This window comes from Mustela erminea, chromosome 8 (genome assembly GCF_009829155.1).
Source record: "Mustela erminea isolate mMusErm1 chromosome 8, mMusErm1.Pri, whole genome shotgun sequence".
NCBI lineage: Eukaryota > Metazoa > Chordata > Mammalia > Carnivora > Mustelidae > Mustela > Mustela erminea.
In genome coordinates, this window is record NC_045621.1 from 43,813,930 (window position 1) to 43,841,816 (window position 27,887).

The following is a 27,887-nucleotide window of genomic DNA, read 5'->3' on the forward strand; positions in this document are numbered from 1 at the left end:
GTGAACTAGCCAGGGGCCATCTCTGGGGGTGCTGGACTGAAGCCCCCCGAGGTGGCCAGGCTGTCCTTGGACCCGCCCTCTGATTCTCCCCTCTGTTGGGGGGTCAGCTTGGCCCAGTCGCTACTAGTTCTGGGGACACGATGAAGACTGGATGGGGTGTCCAGCCTGCCCAGATGCCTCCACACCCCTGGCTCCCCTCGTGCTGACTCCCCGATGCTGCTACAGAAAGGGTCTATTCCCCAGGCCCTTCAGCTAGCTGGGCTGTCCTCCTGGCAACCACTCTGTCCTTCTCAATCTGAGTCAAATCTGGGACTTTGGCTGTCGCTCCATCCTCCATATGCCTCTGTCTTGCTCTCCATCTCTGGGCCACCCACCACCCCCCCTTAGGAGCAATGATTTACTGGCATCTGTGTCCTTATCTGTGGGACTGTCTTTGCCCTCACTGTTGATCCTGTTGGGCAGGAGAACGGTGAAGATCCCAACGGCCTCATCACCATGGATGGGATTTCAGAACGACATCAACATCTGTTATAGCGATGTTCAAGTCCATGAGCGCATTCCAGGAGGAAGACTGGGCCCCAGGTATAGGGTGGGGAGGTGAGCATGATGCCATGTGTTTGCCCAAGAACAGCTCCAAAAAGCCAAGGGCACCAGTGGCAGCTCCGTGGCCAGGCTTCATGGCAAGGGCTGTCCTCACCCAGGTACCCAGAGGTTCCCCAGAACATGAGTAAATGTGAAATCTGGCTGCAGACTGTGTCCCCAGCGCGATATAGGACAGTGTCTGGATTAGTTTCCCGGGGCTGCCAGAACAGAATGCCACAAACGGTATGGCTTCAAACAACATAAATGTATTATCTCACAGCTCTGGAGGCCAGAAATCCAAAATCGAGGTGCAATCAGCATAAGGTCCTTCTGGAACCTCTGAAGGAGAGTCTGTTCTTTGTCTGTCTCCCAGCTCCTGGAGGTTGCTGGAATGAAACCGACACTCCTCCGCTTGAACACCCGTCCCTCCCATCTCTGCCTCCAGCTGCACGTAGCATTCTCCCTGCGTGTCTGAGTTTCTGGGTCCAAGATTCTCTCTTCCTAGGAGAAGCCCAGTCATTGGAGCAGGACCACCCTAACCCAGAAGGCCCTCGTCTTAGCTTGATCACGTCTATAAAGAGCCCATTTCCAAACAAGGTCCATTCACAAGTTCTGGGTAGACGTGAATTGTTGGAGGATGACATTCACCTGGCAAGGTGTTCTCGAGCATCACCTGTATGATTTTGTTCTTCAAGGTTGAAGTATGTGGTGTGTGCCACGTCCCTTTAAGTCCTTAGATGACATAAGGAAAGCCATTTTTTTGGTCAGGTCCAACGCCGGAATGCATTTTTTCCCTTCCTCTTGGGACTTGAAGATATATAATAATATGTCATAAACTGACCTGAAATCATTGTTTGTCCTGCAATGCCATCCATTAATAACACCTTGTAACTGGGACAGTTTTGTGCTCCCATTCTCAGTCCGGTTATTTAGAGTGAAACCTATTTTCTCTGAATTAAAATGCATTGATTTTATAACTATGACTGTTTTAACAAAAAGGGCTAGGATTTGCGGCTTGAAGAAATAATTGCTAGAGATCGTGGCCCTTCTGTGGGACTAGGAGGTATATAGCAGAACTCCCAGGCTTCTGGTGAGCATGCTTGGGGAGGGTGGTATGAGGTCTTTGCACCCCTTCTGGAAACTGGGAAGGTAGTAGATTGGTGGGCAGGGTGGGGAACAAGAGAAGAGCTAGCTTCTGAAAGTGTTGTGTTTGAGATGGCTCAAGGCTGCCCAAATGGAAAGATCCAGCCAACGTTGGCCAAACGTGTTGGCCTGGATCGTAGAGGAGACAGGGAGGTCACCCGAGTTCGGGGACAGCGGGAGCCATGTGGGTCCATGAGATGAACTAAGGAGATTGGGAGAGCAGGATGCTGAGGACAGAGCACTGGGGCTCTTGGAGAGACGAAGCAGGTGAGCCGGAAGTTCACCTGGCCCACACCTGGAGCCAGGCACAGAGAACAGTCACCCGGAGGGTGAGGGAAATGACCAGTGCAGTGAGCAGCGGAAAAACCAAAGGGGTACAAGGAGAAGAATGTTGCTGGCATTCTGCTCTTGTGGAGGGAGCAGAATCTGGGGGGCTACAGCTGCTGGGGGTGGGAATGGACATGGAGGGGCCCGGGACCGGGCTTGGGTTTGTGACAGACACAGGGACTTTCTCTCTAGCGTGGCTTCATCCACATGTGGGCCTGTTGTTCGGCTCTTGCTGGCTGCTGCTCTTAGTTCTCAAAGGGACTGCCCGTTCTAGGGCCGCTGCGGGGGGTTCTGCTCCTAGCCCCAAAAGCTCCCTGGGCTTCAGACCCATTCACTGCTCCAGGCAGCATCTCCTGCATCTCCTGCTGGATCCCTAGGCTGGCTGTCCCCACAGAGATCACCGCAGGACAAGAAGGATGTTCTAGGAACTAAAGCTTGTTTAAAACCATAACCTGAATTTACTGAGTGTGTGTTACATACCAGCCCATTGTGTGCCTTTTCCCCCAAGTGCTGGGACACAGGCGTGGTTGGAGAAAAGCACATGGACTGAGAGGTTGGTGGCCAGACGGTGGTGATGCCAGCACCATCGGACACCAGGCAGGGGTTGGGGCTCCTCCACTAACACTCCCACAGGAGCAGGTGTCCCAGGGTCCTGGGGACAGGGGTCTGGAGGTGAGGCAGTCTGTCCGAGGGCATGAACCCTGCCTTCGGAAGAAACAGATTATATTCTGTATAAGGCCAAATCTCCAAGGAAGCAAGTCTTTATGCCAGAGAAAAGGAACTTTCCACCAAGAAATGCCACTCAGAAGCTGAAGGCACTTCTTTCCAAAGTGTGAGTGTCTTGTCCCTGGAAGTGTGTTTTTGCCTTTTTCAACTTCTCTGTTTGGAATTTTTAAATTTCGAGGAAATGGCATTTTATAAAATACTCGTTCTACTTTGTCTGCCCAGTGGCTGCATCGTATTTTTATCTGTATTTACCACAATGATCTCCTTAAACCCCCGTTTTCCTCTACTATAAATAATACGGAAATGAACACCCGCGTTCAATCAGCTGCGTGCCTCTCTGATTGCCACTGGCAGCCAAAGGAAGATTGCTAGTTTCGAAGGCTGTGCACATCTGTGAGGACTTCGGGAGCCTACTGATGTTCACGCCACCTTAATTTGGTTTTCCATTGCACTGCAGAATTTCACGACAGCCAGGAATTTCTATTTGTAAAACTGAGTGTAGGAATTTTTCTGGAAGCTAATAAATGACTTCAGACTTATCATCGGCCATTGCACTGTGCTGACTCTGAAATACTTTAAGTTTTTTCCCACATCTTAAAGAATACTTATAATTTTAATTATTCATGAAAGATTTAAATAAGCTTCTGACTCAGTGTCAGAGAATACAGCTTTGCTTATTGTGGAAAAAACTAGGTAATGCTTTCTGAAGTTAATGAAATTAAACTCTGGGAGTTTCTCATAAAGGTTAAGGTAAAATACAATACTAATTTAATTTAAGAAAAACAACAGTGGGGATGCCTGGGTGGCTCAGTTGGTTAAGCAGCTGCCTTCGGCTCAGGTCATGATCCCAGCGTCCTGGGATCGAGTCCCACATCAGGCTCCTGCTCGGCGGGGAGCCTGCTTCTCCCTCTGCCTCTGCCTGCCATTCTGTCTGCCTGTGCTCGCTCTCTCCCCTCTCTCTCTGATAAATAAATAAATCTTTAAAAAAAAAAAAAAAGAAAAAAAGAAAAACAACAGTGATTTTCTTATTTACTGGACCGAATTTTCTCCAGATATGTTTCTATTTTAAAATAATTTTTAATTCGGGGGGCAGCTGGGTGGCTCAATGGGTTAAAGCCTCTGCCTTCAGCTCAGGTCATGATCCCAGGGTCCTGGGATCGAGTCCCACATCAGGCTCCTTGCTCAGCGGGGAGCCTGCTTCTCTCTCTCTCTCTGCCTGCTGCTCTGCCTGCTTGTGCTCTCGCTCGCTCTCTCTCTCTGACAAATAAATAAATAAATAAATAAAATAAAATCTTAAAAAAATTTTTTTTTTTAAATTTAAGTGGCTCCTGGATGGTGCAGTCAGTTAAACCTCTGACTCTTGGTCTTGATTCAGGTCATGATCTCAAGGTCATGGGATGGCCCCACGTCAGGCACCAAGCTCAGCAGGGAGTGAGCTTGGGATTCTCTCTCCCTCTGCCCCCTCCTTATCCTCTCTCTTTCTCTCTCTCTCTGAAATAAATAAATACATCTTTAAAAGAATAATTTTAAGAGCCTGCAGTTCTGAGCAAAACATATATAAGTGAAATAATCTGTAACCTACAAAATACAGAGATCTGGACTTTTCTCACAGGTTTTAAAGAGAGAGCCAATGGTGGGCATCCACTCTTCACATGGAAATGAGTTGCTTCCCAGAAGTAGCTATAAGCCAAAATATCTTAACATGATGCCTTATCAGCAGCCCAACATTTAAAATTCGGATTTTGTTCCAAGTGGCTCATTTTAGGACACGAAAATGCCAAAAAAATACCCTGCAAAAATGAAATAATTCTGTGCTCTTACGAACTTCATTAGTATTAAAACTGGATGCCATGCAAATTGATCTTGTGTGTCGGGGGAGGGGGCTTGTTACACCTATTTCAGCATGAGCTGGCTCGCAGAGCAGATGGAAGGATGGAAGGCCTTGCAGACTGGCTGGGTGATGCCGCCTCCAGGCAGCAAGCACGGACTGGCATCCTTTGTTGGAAAACAAGCTCCAGTTGCTCACAGCACTAGAGGATCCTCTGGAGCGGGCTCTTCCTTGCAGTAAGATTTGTGACCTGCTCCCTGCTGCATGACCCCTCACCCTGAGTGTCTTTGGTGCAAAACTCCTCAGGGCCACAACCTCCCCAGGAGTTGCCCCTGGGTCCCAGCCCCACTGCTGCCTCTGGACATGTTGTTTCACCTTTTTGTGCCTCAGTGTCCTTACTTAGAAAATGCTCTAATTCGTGAGCTTGTGGTAGAACCCAGAATCCAGGTGCAGTGCTCCGCAGAGCTGAGCACCAGACAAGCTCTGGAGACAGCTCCTTGCCCTGAGCGCCCCCCCGCCCCGCCTTGGCTGTGTGCACATGGGACACTGACTGGTCCCACCAAGCAGCGACGGCATGGTGACCGGTGCTGCCAAGCATTGATGGTGTGACACCTCCATTGTTAACCATGTTTAGGCTCAGGAGCAGCTATCTGCTGACTGGTATTTCATCCTTCCTGTCCCTCCTCTGGGGCAAGAGGCAGGGTGGGGGCCAAGGGGTACAGGATAGTCCCACAGGTCATGCTACAGAGGCCACCCTGAGGACCAGTCCTCCGACACAATGGGTGGTAGTGTTCCCACAGTTCCCACATGGGACACCGAAGTGAAATGACCTCACCAGGTGCCATGAGGCAGGCCAGTGCCCCCACCTAGCTTCCAGATACCACCTGCCCTATTCCCTCCACGTCCTGGGCTGTCTGGCTGTGCTGCAGCCCTCTTGTCAGCCCTCGGGCCTGTGCAGCAGCTCCAGCCACACTCATGGCCTTGACCTCTCACGAATTCTCCACATCCTGTCCTAACCCCCCTCTCAGCTCCCCCACCACAGCCCCACAGCCCCCACTCCCCCAGCTGGCTGGCTGCCTCTGCCATGTCTCCCATTCCCCGCTGCTCAGAGCTGCCTGAGCCCGAATTGCTCCACTTCCCTCCCTCTGCAGAGCAGGGAGCCTGACTCAGCTGAGGCCCAGTCCCCTCACGTGGCTGCCTTCACAGCCTGCTAGTCTGTCTATCTGCCCCCAAGATCTCCCACCTCAAATCTGTCTTTGTCTTGCTGTCCCCCTGACCCCCAGAACGCAAACCTCATGCCATGGTCTCCTCCTTACCACACTTATTAATGGTTCCTTCTTGCTGCCCAAACAGATTTAACATCTTAGCCTCCCCACCGCATGGCTCAGTCGGTTGAGCCTCCAACTCTTGATTTTGGCTCAGGTCATGATCTCAAGCCCTTCGGTGGGCTCTGAGCTGAGCACGGAGCCTGCTTGAGATTCTCATTCTCTGCCTTCCCCCTCACCCTCACTGCTCAGACACACCCTCTCTCTCTCCCTCAAAAAAATAAAATAAAATCTTAAAAAATCTTGGCCTCCCCTCTCACCTCATCTCCATCTCCCTCCCATGGTATCTTATATGCCAAACCTACTGAGCTATGGGACAACAGTGTCTCCCATCACTCTCTATACTTCTAGACTCAGTTCCCCCTTCCTCCAGGAAGCCCTCCCTGGTTTCACAGAGGTGGCATAGGAGTGTATCATCCTTACAACATTTGTCCTGAGGTTTGGCTAAAACAAGGGTTTTTGTTGAGTAAATGAAGCAATTACTAAAAAAGATAAATATTGTGGATGAAAAGAAATGTTTGATTTATTACATTAAATGGAATACATTTTTATTGTAGGGAATAATAAGGAAAATTCAAACAATAGAAGATAAATATTATGTCCCATACTGTGACCAAGCATAAAACCTGTGACAATTTTGTTTTACTCCCCTCTGATCTTTTACCTATGGATGTTTTTGAACATAGTCTCATTTGCATATTTGGAAATACTGCATGTTTATTCTCTTTTTCAAGGGAAGAAATAAGCTCAACTTTTGTATCAAATGCTCTGAAAAATGTAATGGTCACAGGACAAAGGACATTCCGTCATGTCCTTATTTTCCTGTTGCTGGACACAAAGGTTGTTCACAGGGTATTGTGTTTGTTTACAGTCATGAATAACATTGCAGCAAATGTCTTTATGGGTAAATACTTTCTTGTACTTCAATTAACTTCCTCAAGTCAGAATATTACATGAGCAAACACAGATGTGAGAAGCGTAAACATGGGTGAGGATCCTGAGACTTGTTCCCATATTGCTTTCCTGAAAAGCCTTCTTCATTTACCCTCACCCCCCTGTGGTCTGGAAGTGGCTTCCTCCCCACTGGGTCAAGTGCTGTGATCATTCTTCGCCTTTGTGAGTTTGGCAGCTATGCACTGGTAGCTCTTTGATGCTTTGGTTTTTGAAGTTCTTTCCCTAATTGTCAAAGCATGTCTTGGAGTGTTAGGTTTTTTGCTCTTGTTTTGATGATTTGCAGATTATTTATTTACCTTTCTGTAGCCCAGGCCAATGTTTTTTCTCAGTTGAGATTGCCCAGGCAGATTCTTGACAAACTTAAGAGTGGTTCTCAGCTGGGCTTCTCCTGTAAGATGTTCGAGTTCTCACAGAAGCTGAGCAGATGAAGGAGAGCCGAAGGGTGGGGTTAAGTAGGATGGAAATGATGGCTGCATCTGGGGTAAATGCTTACACACGCCTCTCTTTCCAAATAACACTGTCTCATGGAACACAACTGGCTGTTCCAGCACACTGTTCCCTGGGAAACAGCTTCTGATGAGCAGAGGCCCACCACGATGCTTCATTCCCACCCCCGTGTGATGTTACGTTCACCTGGCGCAGTGTCCCACATCGCTGTCCCCAGAATCCGCCTGAGTCAGCTTCTGGCAGGAGACCAGGGGAGTCTGGATGAGAGAAAGAGCACCAAATCCTTCAACACAGCCCAGCTGGGAGGAGCAGGTTTTCTGTGCCTTTGGACATCTGACAAAGGGTGGTGGATGGTTACAATTCTAAAAGGGAAAAAATAATGCATCCTCTAAGGATGATTTGTCAACTGGGTTTTTTTCAGAGAGGAAAAAGTCTGAAATGTCCCAGATGCAGCTATTTGCTGTCGCTACAAATACAGCTGGGGGCCAAAAGCAGTATTGTTCAAGTGGAGGTCACTCTGTTCTAGGAAGTGTGCGCCCTGACACGTTGGTGCATCTGCTTAGCCATGGGGCCTTAGACAGGTCACTTGTCAAGACTGGAATAATGACATCTCCTGTTCAGAGCAGTGACCAGGCCAGATGGTGCTTGGAGGCCCCTCGCAGCTGTGGTTTTAATAGATGGGAAAAAACCTCTGTCTGAAGGTAGCCAGGGACAGGGTGGGAGAGTCAGGACCATGGATAGCCCTGCACCGTTTGACTACTCTATTCAACCCCAAGCCTCAGTTTCCACCGTGATACCATGGGAACAATTATGCTGAGCTTTCAGGCCCGCCAAGGCTTCAGGGAGCTCAAACACAATGCCTCTCTGAGCCAGAGCCCAGTGTCCGGGGGCTTGTGCAGCAGTGATCACACAGACTCTGCATGCCTAGGCTGCGATCGGCCTTCACCTGCCTACCAGCCCTGGGACCTCCCCAAGCCTTTGGTTTGCTTTGGTTTCCTTGTCCTGAGTTGGACAGGGGAGCTTTTCTCTAGCCTACTGGGTCAAGGTTTCCCTTGAGAGTCCAGCAGAAGGGGTGACACAGCATGGTGAGAGGGTGCGAGCATGTTCACAGCTGGGGAGGATGGCCCCAAGAGTCCGCACCTTTGCATGTCCCATTCCATCCCACTCTCTTGTGTTCTCTGAAGAGACCTACAGTATTTTCAAATAGCATATGGAAGCAACAGTCTCTGGCATCCAAAATGAGTCTAAGATTCTGAATCAAGGCAACCCCTCCAGTTTGTTTGGCAGTGCTCACTCTCCCACCAGTAGCTACTGTCCCAAGTGCCGAGCGATGAGCTCATGTGGGCTTGCTGGCCAGCCGTGGGCCCCTGCCACAGCCTGCACTGCACACGCATCCTACGGGCACTGGTGGGTAGGTACAAATCTGAGAGCCAGAGGCTTACCACGCTAGGTAAGTCTCTGAAACACTTAATCCCAGTCTATGGAAACACATCTAGGCAGAGCCCGTGCTCCCACAAAAGCTCATTTGTCACATGTCAGAAACCTGGGACAGGGTGGCTCAGTTGGTGAAGTGTCTCCCTTCAGCCCAAGTCATGATCCCAGAGTCCTGGAATCCAGCCCCAGGTCAGGCTCCCTACTCAGCAGGGAGCCTGCTTCTTCCTCTGACCCTCCCTCCTCTCGCGATCTCTCTCTCTCCCATTCTCTCTCTCTCTCAAATAAAATCTTGAAAGAAAGAAATAAAGAGAGGAAGGAAGGAGGGAAGGAAGGAAGGAAGGAGAAAAGAAAGGAGAGGAGAGGAAAGGAAAAGAAAGGGGGAAGGAAGAAAGGAAAGGAAAGGAGGGAGGGAGGAAGAGAAGGAAAAGAAAGAAACTAACTGGTCAGACACATAGGTTGGACACTTTCCAAACAGAAGTGAACCATTACAGTGACAAACTGTGTGTAGAGTCTTTTATATTCTAGCAACAACTAAAGAGAAATGTAGTAAGAAGAGATGAGGGCACCCAGGAAGCAAGGACTTCCCTGGGGTGCAGGGGCGGCTCCCCGAAGTGCACCGGCTGCACGCTCCTCCTGCTCCCAGTGCGCACGGCCCCCATGGGAGAAGCTGGCCAGGAGCTGGGGCCCACAACCAGCACCTTGGTCTAGTCGGTACCTTACTGGCTGTGTATACCTGTGCGCATGCATGTCTGTGTGCACTCGTGTCTGCGTGCGAACGTGCCTGTGCGCGCGCATGCCTGTGTGTGCCCGTGTGTACACATGCGTGTGTCGCTGGTTTTTCTTCTGAAGTATCTTCACCCCCTAAGTAAATTCTATTTCAGTGACATAACTGACCAGTCTGACAATGTATTTCCTAACATTTTTCCGCTGTTCAGCAGGTGGAAAGGAGAACACCCCCTCATTCTGAGATCTGCAACTTTTACTAAGTGATAGAAGTGATAGGGTCATGAGTCCTAGCAGGGTCTAGAATTCTGTGGACAGACACAGCTGGCCGTCTCAGCCTCGGGACCTTCCATCGGGATGGGCCCGCATTCTAGAGGAGGGGCCAACATCACTGGTTTCTTGTTAGAAACTTGTTAGTGACTTTTTAAATATAGTAGACCACAAAATAGAGCTTCTTAAAACAAAGGCGGAACACGCAGTTCTTGTGCAAGAGAAACTTTTGTGGTCAATGAAAACTGAATATTTAAAAAATAAAAATTAGGTAAAATAAAAGATAAAAAATTCTTAGGTATCTGGTATCATATTAGTTGTTCAAAATGGAAAGCAGAGAATTTTCTGTACCCGTGAAATACACATTTTATCTTGTCCTTTAAGAAAAGTGGGGCACCTGGCAGGTGTGGGACACTTGATCTCCGGGTCTTGAGTTCAAGCCCCATGCTGAGGGTAAAGTTTACTTGAGAAATTAATATTGATTAAAGTTTAGTTGTTCTAAATGTGGTTTATTATTCTGATTATTCTAAGAGAGTAACGATCATATAATGAAATAAAATCCTACAAATATCTAAAAATGGATATGTGTTTTTAAAATCCTTCCCTTAGCTTGGAGGTCTCAACAAAGAGCTATAGTATTTCCAATGTGATTCAGCTTGTCTTTTCAAGTATGTAATATAATGCATAACCCACAAAATACTGACTTTCATTCTCTTTAATAAGTAGATGCTGTGTTTTCCTAGAGCTTGATAGAATTCTGTTATAATTTGGGATATAGAAGCATTCAAACTTTTTAGATTAGACAATAGACTTATCATGGCATCTATGTTCACTGTACAATACATTTAAAAAATTGAGCTTGTTTCTATATTAAATAAAACTTAGCCATGGATTAGGTTACTAACTAAATTCTTCAGCCTAGGGTTGGGCTCTCCTTTATTATAAACACTTAAATTTTTGTAAGTTGCTTTAGTAAAGTAAGAAAGAGGAAAGAAAGAAAGGAAGGAAGGAAGGGGGGAGGAAAGAAGGGAGGGAGGGTTGAAGGAAGGAAGGGAGAGACTTGGGGATTCCCTGTCTAAGGCTGGAGTCACCACCAGGAGGCAGAGCGGATTCACCTGTCACCAGTCGGTGAGCAGAGAAGGACCGTGTGGGTATGGCCCGTGGCTGGGTGCCATGTCCAGGACAACTGGACAGACATCTAGGAGGCATTCGGTCTTCACCCATTCTCTGAGGGAAGGCTGTCAGAGTTTCACAAGAGAGCTTACCTTCTCCCACAGCCAGGAGGCTCACTTCTCACTTCCTCAGAAGGCCCCACACCGTGTCTCCCGTTGGCATTCCCCAAGCCTTGGCACCCTGTGGGCACACTTCTGTTTAATGTCATGGCACTTGCCACAATTACAAGAAATTATAATTATGCAACATCCATCTTCCCCCTGGGAGGTTTGATGGCCTGTTGTCATTGTTCATCCACAGTTGGCTTGGTACGTGACATATGGTAGACCCTGGATCCATGTTTGTTGATTGAATGAATGAGTGAATGGGGGGGATGGGCAGGGTGGCACTGGCAGCAATGTTGGGGGTGCTGTTTGGGGTAACTGGAATCACTCTGAGAAAACCCTCTGGGGTGTGACTGGAGTGAGGCTGTGGCCACGGGAAGACACCACAGTCATACCGAAGCAGAAGCTGGCTGGCTGGGGAACTGAAGTGGGAAGTGGGGGATCATGGTCTTTGAGAAGAGGGCCAACAGTAGGCATGCGTGGGTGTTGAGGGCATCAAGGTTCTGTGTGTGCACCCTGAAAGGGGGAGTCCCTACAACAAGCCTGTAAGGTCGGTGCCATTATTGCTGCTCCTTTACATTTGGGGGAAACTGAGGCAGAGAGATAAAGCTTGCTTAGATGGTGCTGGTCGGTCATGCCCCCATGGATGAGGAACTGCAGGAGAAAGAATCTTAGAGATAACAGGAGTTCTTCTTTGGATGTGTCAAGTTTGAGATGCCTTTGGCATAGGCAAGGAGCAGGTGGACTGAAGCTTGGAGAAGTCAGGAGTAGAAATACTGACCTGGTGCTCAGGACACTGACGTTATGGTCAACATGGTGGGGCCAGGGGAGCCCAGCAAGAGGCATTACAGGAAATGCTCTGAAGACCACCCAGGAATCTGAAAATACCCACCTCCACCATGAGTTGGGGGCAAAGTTGTGAATGTGGTTGTGTTCTCTTTCCTTTCTGTGGTGTTCAGAAATAGGTAATTAGTCAATAAAATGCAAAGATTACTATTCACTGCTTGCAGGAGGGGTTGATAGTATCAATGAAATGAGAGGTATGCACAAAGGCCTGGATTTGCATTATGATCTTCTCTTTAAAGCATAAAAGAAATTTGGTATCAATATTAAGTGTGTGATTTTTTTAAAAAATATTTATCCATTTCAGAGACCATGAGTGGGAGGGGCAGAGGACTATGGGGAGAGAATCTTAAGTAGACTCCATGCCAAGCCTGGGAGCCCCATGCAGGGCTCAATCCCACAGCCATGAGATCAGGACTTGAGCCAACAGACTGAGCCACCTGCGGCCCCCAAGTATGTGATTTAAAAGCAAAATTAAAAAAGACAAAGAACTGTATTTGACCTCTTAAAAGATCCAGTAAGACTCTTAACCTTGGGTCCCTGGATCCCCCAAGGGCCTTCGGTTAGATGTCAGTTGCATAGGAAGAAAGAACAGCATTACCTCCCATTTGAATACAGGCTGAACACTTCAGTCCTATGGGAAGTGTATGCGACTTGGCCACCTGTAGAGATCCCAGGTGTTTTCTCCCACTACTCAGGGGTTGCCGGCAGCTGGAGAAAGTGTATACCACTATGTTCACACTGTGGCAGGTAGGAACTCTTGTCACTGAATGCACTAATACAGGAGCCTGCCTCTGATGGCTGTTAAGTCCCAGCAACCCCCATCCCTCCTCCTCTGCGCTGAGGCTGAGGCTGGGGCTGGGGCTTGGCCTGCAGGGCACGCAGCAGAAAGAACCGCTCCTCCCTACCTGCTTCCTGTTTCTCTGCCTGTCTCCAGGCAACGGGCTGCAGGGTTTCGTTCTGTTTCCAGTGTTTTTCCAGCACTCAGAAACCCCCTGTCGTTGTCAGGGAGCCCTGTCATATTCTAAAACACCCAGGTCAGAGCTCTGGGTACCTACCCAGGCCTTTGGAGCATGGTAACCCAGCCCCAGCTGTCCTCAAGGTCATTGCCTCTGAGCCTCTCTGTACCTTCTGAGGCATCCAGCACATCTCCTGTATGTTACATCTATATGTATGTTGCATCCTGTATGTTACATCTGTATGTATGTATGTATTGTTACATCTGTATGTGTAACATATTCTGTATGTTACACTGCTGTTACCAGGACTGGGACAGACTTCCTGATTAGACTCTGAAGGACACAATGTAGCATTAGTTAAAAATATATTTTAAGAATATGTTTTCAGAATAATCCATTTACTTTGTAACTCAATATACTTTGCTTTAAGCATTTAAAAATATTATTCTGAAACTGGCCACAGGTCCCCAGGAGTGTGCCAGAGGTGTGTGTGATATAAAAGCAGGGATGAAGTGGGAGTGGTCGCCCACCTCATTTGTTACAGTTTCTTTCAACAGATTTAAAAGCCTGGAGGAACACAAAGCAAAGGTTTTTTTGTCTCCCTTTTCCCTTCCTTTCTTTCCCCATAATGTTATGGAATAAAATGAACTTGGTGTTATTTTTCCCCCTTCAAAAGTAGTATGTGGGCACCTGGGTGGCTCAGTGGGTTAAAGCCTTTGCCTTCAGCTCAGGTCATGATCCCAGGGTCCTGGGATGGAGCCCCACATCGGGCTCTCTGCTCAGCAGGGAGCCTGCTTCCTCCTCTCTCTCTGCCTGCCTCTTTGCCTACTTGTGATCTCTGTCTGTCAAATAAATAAATAAAATCTTTTAAAAAAAAGTAATATGTGCTCACCCAAAAGATAGATATAGATATAGATATCAATATCTATATCTATATCTATATATTTACAAAGTAACCATTTCTAGGTGAGTGGCATCTGGTACTTGTGGTACAAGTGGCATCTGCACACTTGTAACCATCACCACTGTCCATCCACAGAACATTTTCACCTTCCCAAATTGAAACTCTGTCCCAATTAAATAATTCCCTATCTCCTTCCCCCAGCTCCTGGAACCCACCATTCTTCTTTCTGTTTCCATGAATCTGATTAACATAAATGTTTATTATTGCCTGCTGCTTTCCCATGGTTAAGTGGCTTGAATGTGATAATTAAAGCAAGCAGTATTTGCCTGATGCTTGCCTTTCTTTTTTTTTTTTTAATTAGCATATAATGTATTATTTGCCCAGAGGTAGAGGTCTGTGAATCATCAGGCTTACACATTTCACAGCACTCACCATAGCCCTCCCCAATGTCCATAACCCAGCAACCCTCAGTTTGTTTCCTGAGATTAAGAGTCTCTTATGGTTTCTCTCCCTCCCTATCCCATCTTGTTTCATTTTTTCCCTCCCTTCCCCCACGGCCCCCTGCCCTCCCTCTCAAATTCCTCATATCAGAGAGATCATATGATAATCGTCTTTCTCTGATTGACTTATTGCACTTATGATGCTTGCCTTTTTCTTTTCTTTTCTTTATTTTTTTCATTCTTTTTTTTTTTTTTTTTTTTAGTTAAATTAGCTGCTGTTCTCATAGAATGTCATCCTGCCAGTCCTAATTGTTCTGATTTTGCTGATGGTATCTGAAAATTCATGTAGGATCATGATGACTTAAATCTTTTGACTTCCACAAACTGCAGCTGTAGAGAGAGTCATGGCAGGGAGATGACTTTAAGACAGATGTGTGCTGGTCACATACTTCCACACAGATTTCCAGATCTTTTGTGTGGCCAATTTCACGTGGAGTGGAGACTCTTGGAACTCACACTGTACAACTTCCGTTTTCAGGAGACAACTCCACACTGACATTGTTCCTCTTCCTCCTTTTGTGATACTGCCTAAACAGAGTAAGTTGGAGGGGTTTTTTAAGCCATTTTTTAAAAATTGTGGTAAAATACACATAACAAAGTTTAGCGTCTGAACCATTTGAAATTTCATTCACACCATTTACAGCTATCACCACCGTCCCTCTCTAGAACTTCCTCATCTTCCCCAAACTAAAACTCTGTCCCATAACACACAGACTCCCTGTCCTCCTCCGCCAGCCCCTGGTGCCCACCCTTCTGCTTCCTGTCTCTGTGAATTTCACAATTCTGGGGATCTCGTATAAGCGGAATCACACAATGTTTGTCCTTCTGTGTCTGGCTTCCTTTACTCTGCATAATGTTTTCAGGTTTCATCCACAGGCGTCAGGATCTCCCTCCTTTTTCAGGCCCGATAATATTTCCATTGTGTGGATGGACCATCTGCAACAAGTATATGCTGAAGGGACACTCGGGGTTACTTCCATTTATGAAAGAATGAATTTTTTTTATATTTAATATGAATTAATTAGAAATTTTGATGTGGATTAACACAAAGAGAACATGGGTGGTAAGGTCCCCTTTTCTCATTATATTATCTGATATTTTTAAGCCAATGTGAAACATTTAGCACAGGCCCCCTGGAAATGCTCCCCTGTGGCCACCAGGAGGCAGGCCTTGCAGTTGTACGACCCCTCCCCCTCCTTTTGTCCCGACCTCTGTTCTTCATCATCTACTCACCTTTGCCTTCTTCCAGAGATAAAGATAGTTCTATTCTGTTTTAGTCTAAATGTAATTTTAGATAATCCTAGAATATTAGAATTGAAATCTCTGAGTATTTCTATCTTTTTAATATTCTTAGTTGCAAATAATTTTTTTTCTTTTTCAAAAACCTGCGCTTACTGTAGGAGAGCCTCTTTACCCCAAAAGAGAAGTTCTTGAGTTTCTCTTGCCTAATACCATTCTTTGGAGACACAGTCATACTGCCTTATCTGGCCTGCAAAGTTCAAGTCCAGCATCTAGATCAGAATCACAGCTAGGAAGTGACCAGGCACCTCAAAGACAGTAACGGTGGCAAAGCTCAGGCTTGTTGTTCTGGGAGGGTAGCTGGCCACTCCTGTGAGAGCCCCCTGATGTCGGATTCCAATTAATACTGTGATTCTAAGGGTTGAACCAGCACTGGGGGTACATGCAGGCTGTGCCCTCTGAGCAGGAGATAGGCGGGCAGAGCCATGCTGGGTGGGGCAGGAAGGCTCATAGGGAGGGGCAGTTGGTCTGGGACAAAAGTTACTCCCACACCCCGTGGTAAATGGTGACTCCTATGTAAGATTTAGACTGCATGCCCCTGGAATTATTTTGTAACACTTTGCATTATTAAGACCAAGAATCTGCCCTACTTTATGAACAATTACTCATTTGATTTTTTTCTTTAAGATTTTATTTATTTATTTGGCATAGAGATAGAGCACAAGTAGGCAGAGAGGCAGGGAGAGGGAGAAGCAGGCTCTCCGCTGAGCCGGGAGCCTCATGCAGGGCTCGATCCCAGTACCCTGGGATCATGACCTGAGCCAAAGGCAGATGCCACCTAGGCATCTGGGTGAGCCACCCAGGTGTCCCTCATTTGATGTTCATAAGGCCGTATGAAGTAAGTAACACCATTACTCCTATCTTACAGATGAGGACAGTGAGGCCTAGAGAGGGGCTGCATCACTGGCCCGAGGCCGGCAGGGAGTTTAGACAGAGGCAAAGCTTCCTCCGTGGGGTGGCTGCCCATACAGACCTGAGCCTGGCGTGGGCGTGTTCCTCCAAGGGGCCTCACCCTGCAGAAAGCAATTGCATTGAACACCCACAGTAATAATTAACTTTCCACCCACTTTAGTGCTAGTCCTTCTCCAAGTTGCGTTGCCTGTGTGTCGAAATTAGATTCTAGATTCTAGCCTTTAGTCAAGAGTGTCTTGCTCTGAGACTTGTCATTTGCTTCCTTTCGGGTCCCTTGGCAGGTGACTGACAACAGATTCTCTGCTTACTTTATCGACAACTTTAATGCTATTTAAATTCCAAGAAGCTCGGAGTCCTGCCCTGGGTGATTGCGGACAAGTACTAATTGGGGAAGCCGCTGTGTCCTGCCCGTTTCGCTAAGTGTGGAGAACCCGTGTTAGGGTGAGACCAGTAGACCAGGGCCCCTGGAATGTTACTCGGATGGCCATTCTTATGTGCAAATGGGACAGAGAAATCTGCAGTGTCACTCTGGAAAGAAGGTGGAATGTGTGTCCACTTGCAGATTATGTGTAAGCCTAAAGGAAAAAATCAGTCTAAAGCCAGGAGTTCAGTTTGCAATCATTTGTAATGACATTTTTAAAAAATAAATAAATAAAACCCATAGAGGCCTCCCCGGGTGGCTCAGTCAGTGAAGCGTCTGCCTTCGGCTCAGGTCATGATCTCAGGGTCCTGGGATCAAGCCCCACATCAGGGCCCCTGCTCAGCGGGGAGTCTGCTTCTCCCACTCCCTCTGCCTGCCTCTCTGCCTACTTGTGCTTTCTCTCTCTGTGTGTCAAATAAATAAATAAAATCTTAAAAAAAAAAAAAAAGGGGCGCCTGGGTGGCTCAGTGGGTTAAGCCTCTGCCTTCGGCTCAGGTCATGATCTCAGGGTACTGAGATCAAGCCCCGCATCGGGCTCTCTACTCAGCGGGGAGTCTGCTTCCCCCTCTCTCTCTGCCTGCCTCTCCCCCTACTCGTGATCTCTCTCTCTGTGTCAAATAAATAAATAAAATCTTAAAAAAAAAAAAAATCCATAGCACTGCCATAACCCCAATAATGATTTTTTTTTTCAGTTAAGGCAAAAAGGTAAGATCCCATTCAAAGTAATATTTAGGACTAAAGAAATATGCAGGACCTATATGAACAAAACTATTACAGTATACTGAATGACACGTTAGATTTTTAAAATGGAGAGAGACATGCTTTGTTTCTGAATGAGAAAACCCAGTGTTGTAGAGATGTGAATCCATCCTCAAATAATTCATAAACATAACATGATACATCTAAAATTCCAGTTTAAGGGACAAGACTGGTTTTATGTTTGACAATTGGACACTAAGTGGGGATGCCTGGGTGGCTCAGTGGGTTAAAGCCTCTGCCTTCTGCTCAGGTCATGATCCCAGGGTCCTGGGATTGAGCCCCGCACTGGGCTCTCTGCTTGGCAGGGAGCCTGCCACCGCCCCGCCCCCCCCCTCTACCTACTTGTGATCTCTGTCTGTCAAATAAATAAATAAAAAGTCTTTAGAAGAGTAAGTAGTGAGACTGTCAAATTTTTGGAAAAGAATAATGAGGACAGTTTTCAACTTGTTTTGTAGCCTACGGGTTTCTTTATTCAAACAAAATCCTATGTCCCTATTCAGATACCTTCAGTGGGTCCTTTACTGCTTCCTGAATAAAGTTCAAGTTCCTTAACCTATTATAAAAAAGAACATTCTAACAATGCCTGAACGTACTCTTAAAAGCAATAAAATTCCCACGATACTGTCACTTGAATGGAGCGGCTGTGTTGTTTATTCTGCATTTCCTTCCGGTCTTTGTCTGTATGCATCCATTTCTACTTTGTCATATTTGTGATATACTGTCTAAGGATGAGAACACTAAAACCCTGGCTTTGGGAAGAGCTGTAAGGCAAAGCCAAAATGCAGGGCTCAAAGGGGGGCAGCTGCCTGACAGAGGGCCAAGCTCCCAGAGTGTCCCAGAAACGCTGAGTAAAGCTTTAAACCTAATCCAAGCTAATTCAGTGACCCAGACTCCCCACGGCTTTTCTAACCCTGTATGTGAACTGTAATTCCAGAGTCCCTCCGCTTGCAGGAAAAATAGTCTGTGGACTTTGGAAGAACAGACAGAATGTGCTGCAAGCTCTTGGTGGCCAGCCTGGGGTCCCACTGTGCCTTGCCGTCCTATGGGGGGCTGTGTCCATCTGATTTTACAGAGGATGCTGAAAGGGGTCATGGGAGTCCCCGAAACTGCAAACTAATGAGCAGCTGAGGGATTCCAGCCCGATTCTCCACCCCCTCCACTCTCCGCTTTGGAGATTGAGGGCTTTCTGCAGGAACCACTGGGCCTCCAGGTGGGCTGTGCAGGCTGCTGGGGGTCCCTCAGCCCCAACTCCTCGGCACTCACCCACCCGGATGGGCCAAGAAGCAAATCTCCATACTCTGACCTTCTTACTTTAGTCTACTTCCACCATCACCGCCTTGGCCTTGGCCTTGTCCTTGCCATGCCCACACTGTGTCTGAAAGCTCAGCTCCCCACTTCCCACCCTGTGGCCCCCACCTCCTGTCTCACAACACCTGGTGCTGACTTTCTTCCTGCTACAACCACTAGCTTTGCTTTTGAGTTCTCACTAAAAGAAAAAAAGAGGACCACAGGTATCCAGCAACAGGTTGAAACAATTCTTGCCATATTTCTGTGCGTGGGTAGCTAAGAATTGGAGCGTGGCTTATCTGTGTAAGTTAAGTCAGTGTTCTTGTACAGCTTGGGCACCTTTGATGAAGGTACAAGCCCCTCTAGACCTGGGCTTCTCCCCTGGAGGCATTTTGCCACCCAGGGGACATTTGGCAATATCTGGACACATTCTGGGTTGTCACAAGCAGGGTGGAAAGGCCAAGGACACTGCTAAACTTCCATGACAGATGTCCCAGCAAAGAATGATTTGGCCCAAAATGTCCTTAGCATAGGGGTTAAGAAACCCAGCTCTCTTATTTACATTAGAGTCTCCTCATAAAGTCTGATCGCACATTCGATACTGGATGCCTCCACAGAAGTGGGAACGAGAGGAGGGTGCTTCAATATAATCTGAGTAGCTAAAATCAAACCTCCTGGTCAGAAGAAGCATTTCGAAAGCCTCCAGTGGGCTCAGAGAACCACGCCTTCTCCTTGTTCAAAGGCGGGTCAAAGCCGCCCCACAAGATGTTGGGTATAAAGATGCCTTTAATTGACCTCTTTGCTGGTACTCGGAGATGACGTGGTCAGGAGTGGCTATTTGATCTCCAGTTATTCCAGAATTTCCACTCTTGTGCCAAACATGCCTCTCCAGACTGCTGGTCTTTGCTGTTCCTCCAACTTCCCTTGAATTTCATCTAAAATTCTCACTTTTCAGAGGTAAGACTTCTTGATTCTATGTTAAAGTCTTCTGTAAAGATACACAGTTCATACAAGTTGATGATGAAGAAGTTGCTCATAATTTGGTACTTCTCTGGAGGCTAACAGCGGATGACTTACCGTGGCCCTGTATTTTGGGGCCTCGGGTACAGAGGGGAACAACCTTATAGCAGGCTGTGGGCCTGTGTTTCTAGAGCCATGCTGAAGGGTGTTACTAGTCTCAATTTTTCTTAGATGATTTTAGGGATGCTGTTTCAGGAATTTCTGTACTTTGGGGGTGGAAGGTGGTGATGTTCTCATCTGTCCTTAAGTCAGGTCGTCTTCAAGTCAAATGGCTTATTAGCAGGAGTGCCTAATTTTTAAACCTTTGAATTCATCTCACCTGCCTTAAATTTCCCTGTTTGCTGTAGGTACCATTTAAATTCACATCATAAAGTCCTATGATCCCCACACTTCTTTTCTGTGAATGACATTTTTTAATCACACCTGTAGCCTGATTGATTTCTGGAGGGTAAAAATTTGCTCCGTGGCTTTGACTGCAAGGAACAGTCTATCTTTTCTGGAATGTCAAACTCATAGGCAAGAGGATTAAAGCCCAAACCAAATAAATGAGTGAGAACCTAGAAAAAACATTGCTTCCATTTATTTAATCACCATTTTCTGTTCCTAAGTATATATTATATATTGAAGCATTTGGTTTATTTCTTATTGGTGGGGCGTTCTGTTAGCTAGGGAACACAGTTCTGCAGAGTAAAGCCTACTTTTCCATGTCACTATTTATTCTGAGCAAAAGCATTTTAAATGGACTATTCAGAGAGCACATAAAGATACATCTTTGTGGGGACGCCTGGGTAGCTCAGTGGGTTAAGCATCTGCCTTCGGCTCAGGTCACGATCTTAGGGTCCTGGGATTGAGCCCTGCATCGGGCTCCCTGCTCAGTGGGGAATCTATTTCCTCTCTCTCTGCCTGCCTCTCTGCCTACTTGTGATCTCTCTCTCTCTGTCAAATAAATCAATAACATCTTTAAAAATTAAAAAAAAATACATCTTTTTCTTTGTTTTGGAGTTAACTTAGGGGATTTTTCACAACTTATTCCTACATGGCTGAGAGGTAGTAGATTTTAGTTGTTTCATTTTCTATATCTTTAGAGAATAATCAGTTGATATTTGTGGTATGTTGTGCTCACAAAAAACACAACTAGTTTTCCTAAGAGGTACTTCATTGCAGATGGATGTGGCTGTTTCCTTGGTTATAATATATGGGAGATGTTTCTGTGATCTCTCAGGTCCTTGGTCTGGCCTCTGATCACTAGTTCTGAGGGATGGCATGGAAAAACAGATACATTTTCCCCCCAGGGTTGCTATGGACTTAGGCCTGGACACTTAGACATGTACTTAATTCCAGAGTATAATAAATTAGAAATTATGGCGAGGGTGGATCAGATTTTACCTGTGACAGCATTGTTGGGCTTTCTGGAGCTCCGTGGAAGGACTCTGTGCTCAGAAAATAGAAACGGCCTCCCGCCAGTGGGGCCCCAGGAGCTCCGTGCCGGGCCCATCAGTTTCTGTTCCTCCTGCCCTTGCTCGTCCCTCAGCTCCGTGGTCCACGGTCCTTGTGGTCCTCTCAGCTCCATGCAGCCCAGAATCAGGACCCAAACCCCAATTCCATCCACGTCCCACCCCCACCCCTTGGGCACCAGAGTCTCTCAGACCCGTCCCCACCCCTACCCCAATTCCCCCCCCCCTTTCCTTTGGCTCCTACCTTTCAGCCTCCAAAGTCCCTCCCATCCTTAAAAAGAGACAAATGAATATACCCCCTTACTCGGACCTCCCCCCATCCCGCCTTCCGAACTAGGCTTTCGTCTTCCATTTCTCACACTTGCCCACACTGCTGAAAACGTTTAACTGTAGGATTTTAACAACAGCGTGCCCATGTTTTTCTAGTCGCAAATTAAGTTTCCTTGACCCTCTTTTCTTCCCTCCACCTGCCTCATGTAACATGAATGTTCATCTGGGAAGCTCGTGAACACCGGGGAAGCCTTCTGGGGCAGCTGGCGAACGGTGGCTTTTGCGAGACGCCCTTTGTCTGTTTCTCTGACCCACCCCCTCCGCTGTCTGTCTCGGCCTCTTGCTGACACACTTCTCACTTCTCCGTGTAGGAGCCCCACGTTTCTCCCCTCGTCTCTTTCCTCATCTGTGCATGCTCCCACGTTCTCAGCACTTTCACCCAGCTCGCCGGCTGATGACGCAGCCAGGCCTGCTGGTCACCTCCTTGGGGCTTTCTGTCACCACTTCCGGGGTCGTGTGACCAAAACTCAAACTCGCCACCTTCCTTAGAAAATCTAAATGGTTTGAAAGTAATCTGGTGAGTTGCTGAGTAGGTAGGTAGTTATTTAAAAAAAAAAAAAAATTCCTGGGGCTTCCAGGTGGGGCACCGCCTTTAGCTCAGGTCATGACCCCAGGGTCCTAGGATGGAGTCCCGCATTGCCCCAGGGTGGGGGTGGGGGTTGGTCCCTGCTCAGCGGGGAGCCTTCTTCTCCCTCTGCCTACCCCTGCTGTTGGTCACTCTGTCCCCCCCCAAATAAATAAATAAAATCTTTTTAAAAAATTCCAAAAGACATTCCATTTTCAAGAGAGAGTTTCTATTCCCAAATGCTACAAAACTATAAAACGCTTAAGATCAGTGAGAGTTAACGATAACCTCCCCAAATCCTCCATTTTCTCAGGAGAATCATCCATCCACGAAGCCATCTTTCATTTAGGAAGTACCTCTTCCCTACTACCCCGAGGTCCAAGATGAGAACGCCCTTCCATTCTGGAAGGATCCATTCCTAGTGGAGGGGAGGGTGAGTGCCGCATCACAGAGAGGTGAGAGAATGAAGGATGTGGTTCTTTCTCATCCAGCACAGGCGAGCACCTGGTAAACAGAAGCTGTATATACACATACATAAGCATTAGAGAGAGAGAGAGAAAAAGCATGTGAGTCAGGTGGGAGAGGGGCAGAGGGAGAAGGAGAAAGAGAATCCCAAGCAGCTTCCATGCCCAGCCAGAGCACGATGTGGGGCTCCATCTCATGACCCTCAGATCATGACCTGGAATGAAACCAAGATCCAAGGCTAACCAGAGTGGGGACAAGGCTATACACATTATCCTAAGGTCTCAGACTTGTAGTGGGGACTTGGGTTAGTGAGCCCAGCCTCATTCTTCCAACTCGGGTCTGCAGACAAGTTACACAACCTTCATGGGCCTCTGTGTGTAAAGTGCTTTGTAAGTGGAAAGGGGCTGCCCAGGACTGCATCATTATCTCATGAAACAGTTTTTTAACATGAGGCGTTCTGTGATATTAGTCAAAAGGACCCTTATAAAGTTAAATAATAATAATAATAAACTCATCGTTTGTAGAAGTATTTGGAGTTGTTTATTTTGTTGTAATCAATATGAATAGTGATTCATGTTCATGGAAAACAACAGTTACGGCGTGACTTAGAAAAATGGCTCGGTGTCTGTCATTTGACCAAAGGGGAGGTTGAGAGTGCCTCCCCCACCCCCACTGTCTGCCCTCTGCTCTCTGCTAGGATCCCAGGAAGGGTTTGTCTCTGTGGTTCTAGCACTTCGAACCAAACCACAGGAGGAGGCGAAGCTCGAATCCAGCAACAGGCCAACACCATGGAGATGAGTAAACCAAGCTTGGGTGTGGTCTCGCTGGTTAAATGTTCTGGCATGTTGGTTAGCTATGATTCTGAGGTTCCCAGAACTAAGTAAGACAGCTCTATTTACCCTTGGTTTTCTCAGGGGTCCCTGAAGAAATTAAGTCCCTGCCTATAATCTTGTTGTACATTGGAGAACTGCTTCTTTTAGATGTTGGACATTTAACTTTTGTTGAGAGGGCACAGAGGATCCCAAGCTTGGTGGCTTCTAGGAACGCCTAGGACAATGCTGAGCTTTCACAAAACCCACAGCACCTCCTCTGTACAGAGCTCCTGGGCCTGGCAGCTGGGAAGGAGCGGGAAACTCATAGTCGACCTGTTACAAGGGGCACCCTGACCAACAGGGGGTAGAACTGGGAAAGTGAACCAGTGGCCTTAACCTCACAGCTCCTTATATGAGGACCCCAGGGGAGCACTGACCCTGGCGAGGCGGAGGGCTGTCCTGTCCCTGAGCACCCACCCCATGCCGCTCAGCCCTCTCCAAGACACCCTGGGTTTATCCTGCTAACCTTCCTGAGGATGGAAACCTCAGGTTTCCTAAGTCCTCCTTCTCACCTGACACTCTCAGGCAGGTTTATTTCTGTCTTCTTCAAGGGAAAGGGTGTCCACTACTGTGCCAAGCTGTCTTTTGAGCTGTGAGCACAGGGAAAATGTGTCTTGGAGTGTGTCCCATTCTAAGGCACATCACTTTTCACAGCTGCACCCATCTTTGATGTCTTCATGAACTTTCCAAAAACAAGTTTGTAGGTTCCAGTCACTAATTAGTCATCCCTCATAAGTGGCCTTGCTGTGAGTTTAAAAAAAAAAAAAAGCCTGTTTGCAGAAGGGTCTTCATTGAGGGGTCCTTTCCGTTAGAGACCCATGTATCATCAAAATTAACAGATGGCAATTACATAGACCCTTCACATGTTTTTCTTGGGCCCCGGGATCTATACGATAACACCAAGAAGCAGGATTCAGGGCTCTTCTTATGATACACTTTGACACTTGCCTGTGGCTGGGAAGGATTCTGAGGCTTGGCCATCTCACAGGGCTGACTGGACTGAGACACACTCAAGCACAGCATCTTCCCATCCGGAAGGATGTTACAACAGCAGGTTTCTCTAATGGGCTACCATTTTGTGGAATAAGAAATCTCCTGGGCACTAACTATTATTGTTTTATTGCTGGTATCGTTAGTTTGTTCCTAGGACTAAAGGCAGTCAGCTAGCTGCTTCTCACTCCCTGATGGTGTCTTGCCACCCACAGCTTCTGCAGCCAGCCCTTCCCGAGGTTTCTCTGGTCATTGCGTTTCTCAGCCATTGGAACCGGTCGTTGTTCCACTTCCTTCCTGATATAGTGGAGGAGGATAGGAGAGCCTGGGAGTCTTGGATGGGGACTCTGGCGATGAAGGGAAGAGAGTGGCTGGCCAGCAGTGTTGGTCTCCATTTCTAGCAGGGCTGCTCAGTGGGGTCTGCGCATGGGTGCCCGTGCTCCTCCCCTACACCTGGAGGTGCTACTCGGGGGCCCTGTCGTTACCACTGGTGTGTTTCAGATGAAGCTTGAGACACAGGGCTAAGCAACCAGCTCTAGATCCCACAGAGTGCCAGAACCAGGAATTGGACCAGGTGCTTTTTTTTTTTTTTTAAAGATTTCATTTATTGGGGTTCCTGGAGTCCTCAGTCGGTTGAGCTTCCTGTCTGTAGCTCAGGTCATGATCCCAGGGTCCTGGGATCAGTTCCCACGTCAGGCTCCCTGCTCAGTGGGGAGTCTGCTTCTTTCTCTTCCTCTGCCTACTGCTCCCCTTGCTTCTGCTCTGTCAAATAAATAAAATCTTAAAAAAAAAAAAGGATTCTATTTATTTATTTGAGGTGGGGGTTGGGGGTGGGGAAGCAGATGGAGAAGGACAAGCAGACTCCCTGCTGAGTGCAGAGCCCACTGCTGGGCTAGATCCCAGGACCCTGAGACCCGGACCTGAGCCGAGATCAAGAGTCAGATGCTTTACCCACTGAGCCACCCAGGGGTCCCTGAACCAGGTGCTTTAATTCCAGAGTCCATTTAACCCCTTCCCTGCGAGGTTTAATGGAGCTGATACCTAGAGACTGGATGGTGGCCTGGGGCTTGGGGAAAATGCAGATGCCTTCTAGCAAATGAAGCCTGTTCCCTGTGCCCTGCTCCGGAAGATGTGGTTACAGGGTTTAGGAAGGCTAGTAGCTCAGGATTCACCTACCTAGACTGGAATATTTAAACTGAAGTCTCAAAGAAGGCTATTTTATTGTCTGTCATTCTCATCTGTGAAGTTACTACTAAAATTATTATTGCTTTCCATGATAAAATCTGCAAGTTCCGTTCTTGTTTATGCAGAAGAGTTTAAAATTATCTTCTCCAGTGAATTTAACTTCCAAGAATTAAGAATTGTAATACACTAACATATTTTAAAAGAGGTATAGCAAGAAAACAGGTATTAAAAGGTAAGCATTTCAATCTCTTTGAAAGTTATTTTAGCAAACCTAACGATGCTATCCGTCAAAGCTTGGAAGGCTCCGCATGTGTTCACCTTAAAGCCTGGTGAATTCCTCCCATGGGGGTCACTCCAGACATCTACTTGGCATCTCTGTTCTGTGGCCCCTACTCTCTCAACTAGGTCCGGTCCTCCAAGACTTCCTCTGCCCACCCTCTGAGTTAACCCCTTCCTTTAGGAGCGCCCTCCTCCGAAGTCTTGTGCTCAGGGGCGCCCTGTCCACAGTGGGAAAGTCTGTGCGCACAGGTCTTGAGCTAACAGGCTGGCGAGAATTGGATTAGGGTGGCAGAGTAGGGAAATTGGGGTACTGCAACATCGAAATGTGAATCTGTGGTCTCGCAAGGTTTTCTGGAGCCGCCTTTGCAGAGAATTAGGCCAAACCATTCTGTTTAAAGTTCGGGTTTTGAGGCGGGGAGGTGGTCTTTTTGAGAAGGAGCTTCTGGGTAGGAGGGCAAAGTCAAGACAGGGGAGGAGGAGGACGTGCAGTCACGTTGCAGGCACCGCGAGCACCGGGCCTGGCCAGGACGGGTTAGTGTTCCATAAAAATCCGCCCCAGACCACACTGGCGAAGTCGGGAAACGTGGCGTTCCTCTGCCCGTTGGACTTTTAAAGAAGGAGGTACGCGTGTCCTGCGGCTGGAGGAGGCGCGTGCTGGGGGGCCGGTGCCGGTCCCCGCGCGGGGGCGACTCCGCTCCTCCCGGCTCGGCCCTGCCTCGCCCCGTCCTCGCGGCCGCGCCCGGGACGCGCAGCCCCCGGATCCACGCCGAACCGCTGGCACCCCGGCTCTTTGCTGCGCCGGCTTCCTGAGCGGGAGGCGGGCGCGGGCGGCGCAGTTTTGGGGTTCTGGAAGCCGGCCCTTCTCGGGGTGACGCGTTAACGGAGTACCCCCGCCGGCAGGTGCTGCTGTGCTAGGGCGGAGGTTGCTGCAACGCAGAAGCTCAGTCTGGCCGGAGTTCGGTGGACGTTCCGGGGCTGCAGCCACGGGGAGCTGGGCACCGACGGGCCGGGGGCGGGGTCCGGGCGGCAGTTCGCCCCGCCCCCGCTCAGGCCCCGCCCCAGAGGACTTACCGCCGCGCAGACCAGCACAGGCCCCTCACCGGCCCCTCACCAAGCAGGCTCCTGCGACGCGTGGGCTGCTCCCGCGAGCCCCCTCTCCCCGAGGCCCCTCAACTTGCCCTTCCCCGACTTTGGGCGCGCAGCCAGGGCGGGGTTGTGGGCGGGCCGGCTGTGGTCTTTTCTTTCCCCTCCCTTCCCCCCACCTCCGCCTTTCCGGTGTCTGCGGGAGGGGGTTGGGCGGTGATTGATAACCGCGCAGCTGGAGCTCGGGGCGGTCCGGACGGGGCGCACCGGATTGGGAGAGAGCTCGAGGAGGGTGGTGGGGGAGAACCCCCGGGGGCGGAGCGCGCGGGCGGCTGGGTGGGGGACCCCGGGGGGCGGAACGCTCGAGAGGCGGCCCTCGCTCCTCGGCCCCCGGGTGCCCCCGCCCCCGGCCCCGCCCGCCCCAGCCACCTGCGCCCCGCCCCAGCCGCGCCCGAGCCCGGGAAAGGCAGAGGCGCGCCCCTGCTCTGGGAAGGGCGAGTCCCCGTTGCGAAGAGCGTTGTGTCTCCGGGAACAAGTAATCCCGCCACCCCGGGCATGCGGCGGCGCTGAGAGCCTGCCGGCCAGCGGATCCGACGACTCTAGCGAGTCCCTTCCCCGGTTGTTCGAGAAGGCGGACCGATCGCTGGGCAGGATGACCAACCCCGCGGCCACGCAGAACAAGGAAATAGACTGCCTGAGCCCAGAAGCTCAGAGACTGGTAAGA

General features: G+C 48.5%; 2 protein-coding genes and 1 long non-coding RNA gene across 34 annotated transcripts in view; 2 read left to right on the forward strand and 1 right to left on the reverse strand.

Moving 5' to 3' along the window:
• LRRFIP1 (LRR binding FLII interacting protein 1) overlaps nt 1-27,887 on the forward strand; it is a 136,543-nt gene that overhangs the window by 29,961 nt on the left and 78,695 nt on the right. Inside the window, exon 1 of one of the 31 annotated variants that reach the window (XM_032355278.1) lies at nt 27,600-27,881. The exons of 29 other annotated variants lie outside the window; for them this stretch is intronic. In XM_032355278.1, the coding sequence (XP_032211169.1) occupies nt 27,816-27,881 (66 nt within the window). In that variant the 5' untranslated portion in view covers nt 27,600-27,815. Of the gene's footprint in view, nt 1-27,599; nt 27,882-27,887 lie in introns of those variants that run through there. One more of the 31 variants, XM_032355308.1, reaches the window with a different exon arrangement.
• Nucleotides 279-27,696, forward strand: LOC116597508. The gene is made up of 2 exons (XM_032355316.1): nt 279-582; nt 26,981-27,696. Exons 1-2 carry the CDS (start codon nt 338-340, stop codon nt 27,381-27,383), a joined length of 648 nt encoding a protein of 215 aa, XP_032211207.1. The 5' UTR covers nt 279-337; the 3' UTR covers nt 27,384-27,696.
• On the reverse strand, nt 6,770-12,790 carry LOC116597510. 2 transcript variants are annotated; one of them, XR_004288647.1, is made up of 3 exons: nt 12,481-12,790; nt 11,025-11,112; nt 6,770-7,694 (listed from the first exon to the last, which is right to left on the reverse strand). It is a non-coding gene; the product is annotated as an uncharacterized LOC116597510 (long non-coding RNA). The 2 variants fall into 2 exon arrangements; XR_004288648.1 differs by lacking the exon at nt 12,481-12,790 and adding an exon at nt 11,818-11,951.

Bases quoted from the DNA above. Each gene is read 5' to 3' on its own strand.
- LOC116597508 (XM_032355316.1), top strand. From the start codon at position 338: ATGCCTCTGTCTTGCTCTCCATCTCTGGGCCACCCACCACCCCCCCTT. The intron at 583-26,980 runs GTATAGGGTGGG...CCCCGCCGGCAG, and splicing joins GGAGGAAGACTGGGCCCCAG to GTGCTGCTGTGCTAGGGCGG.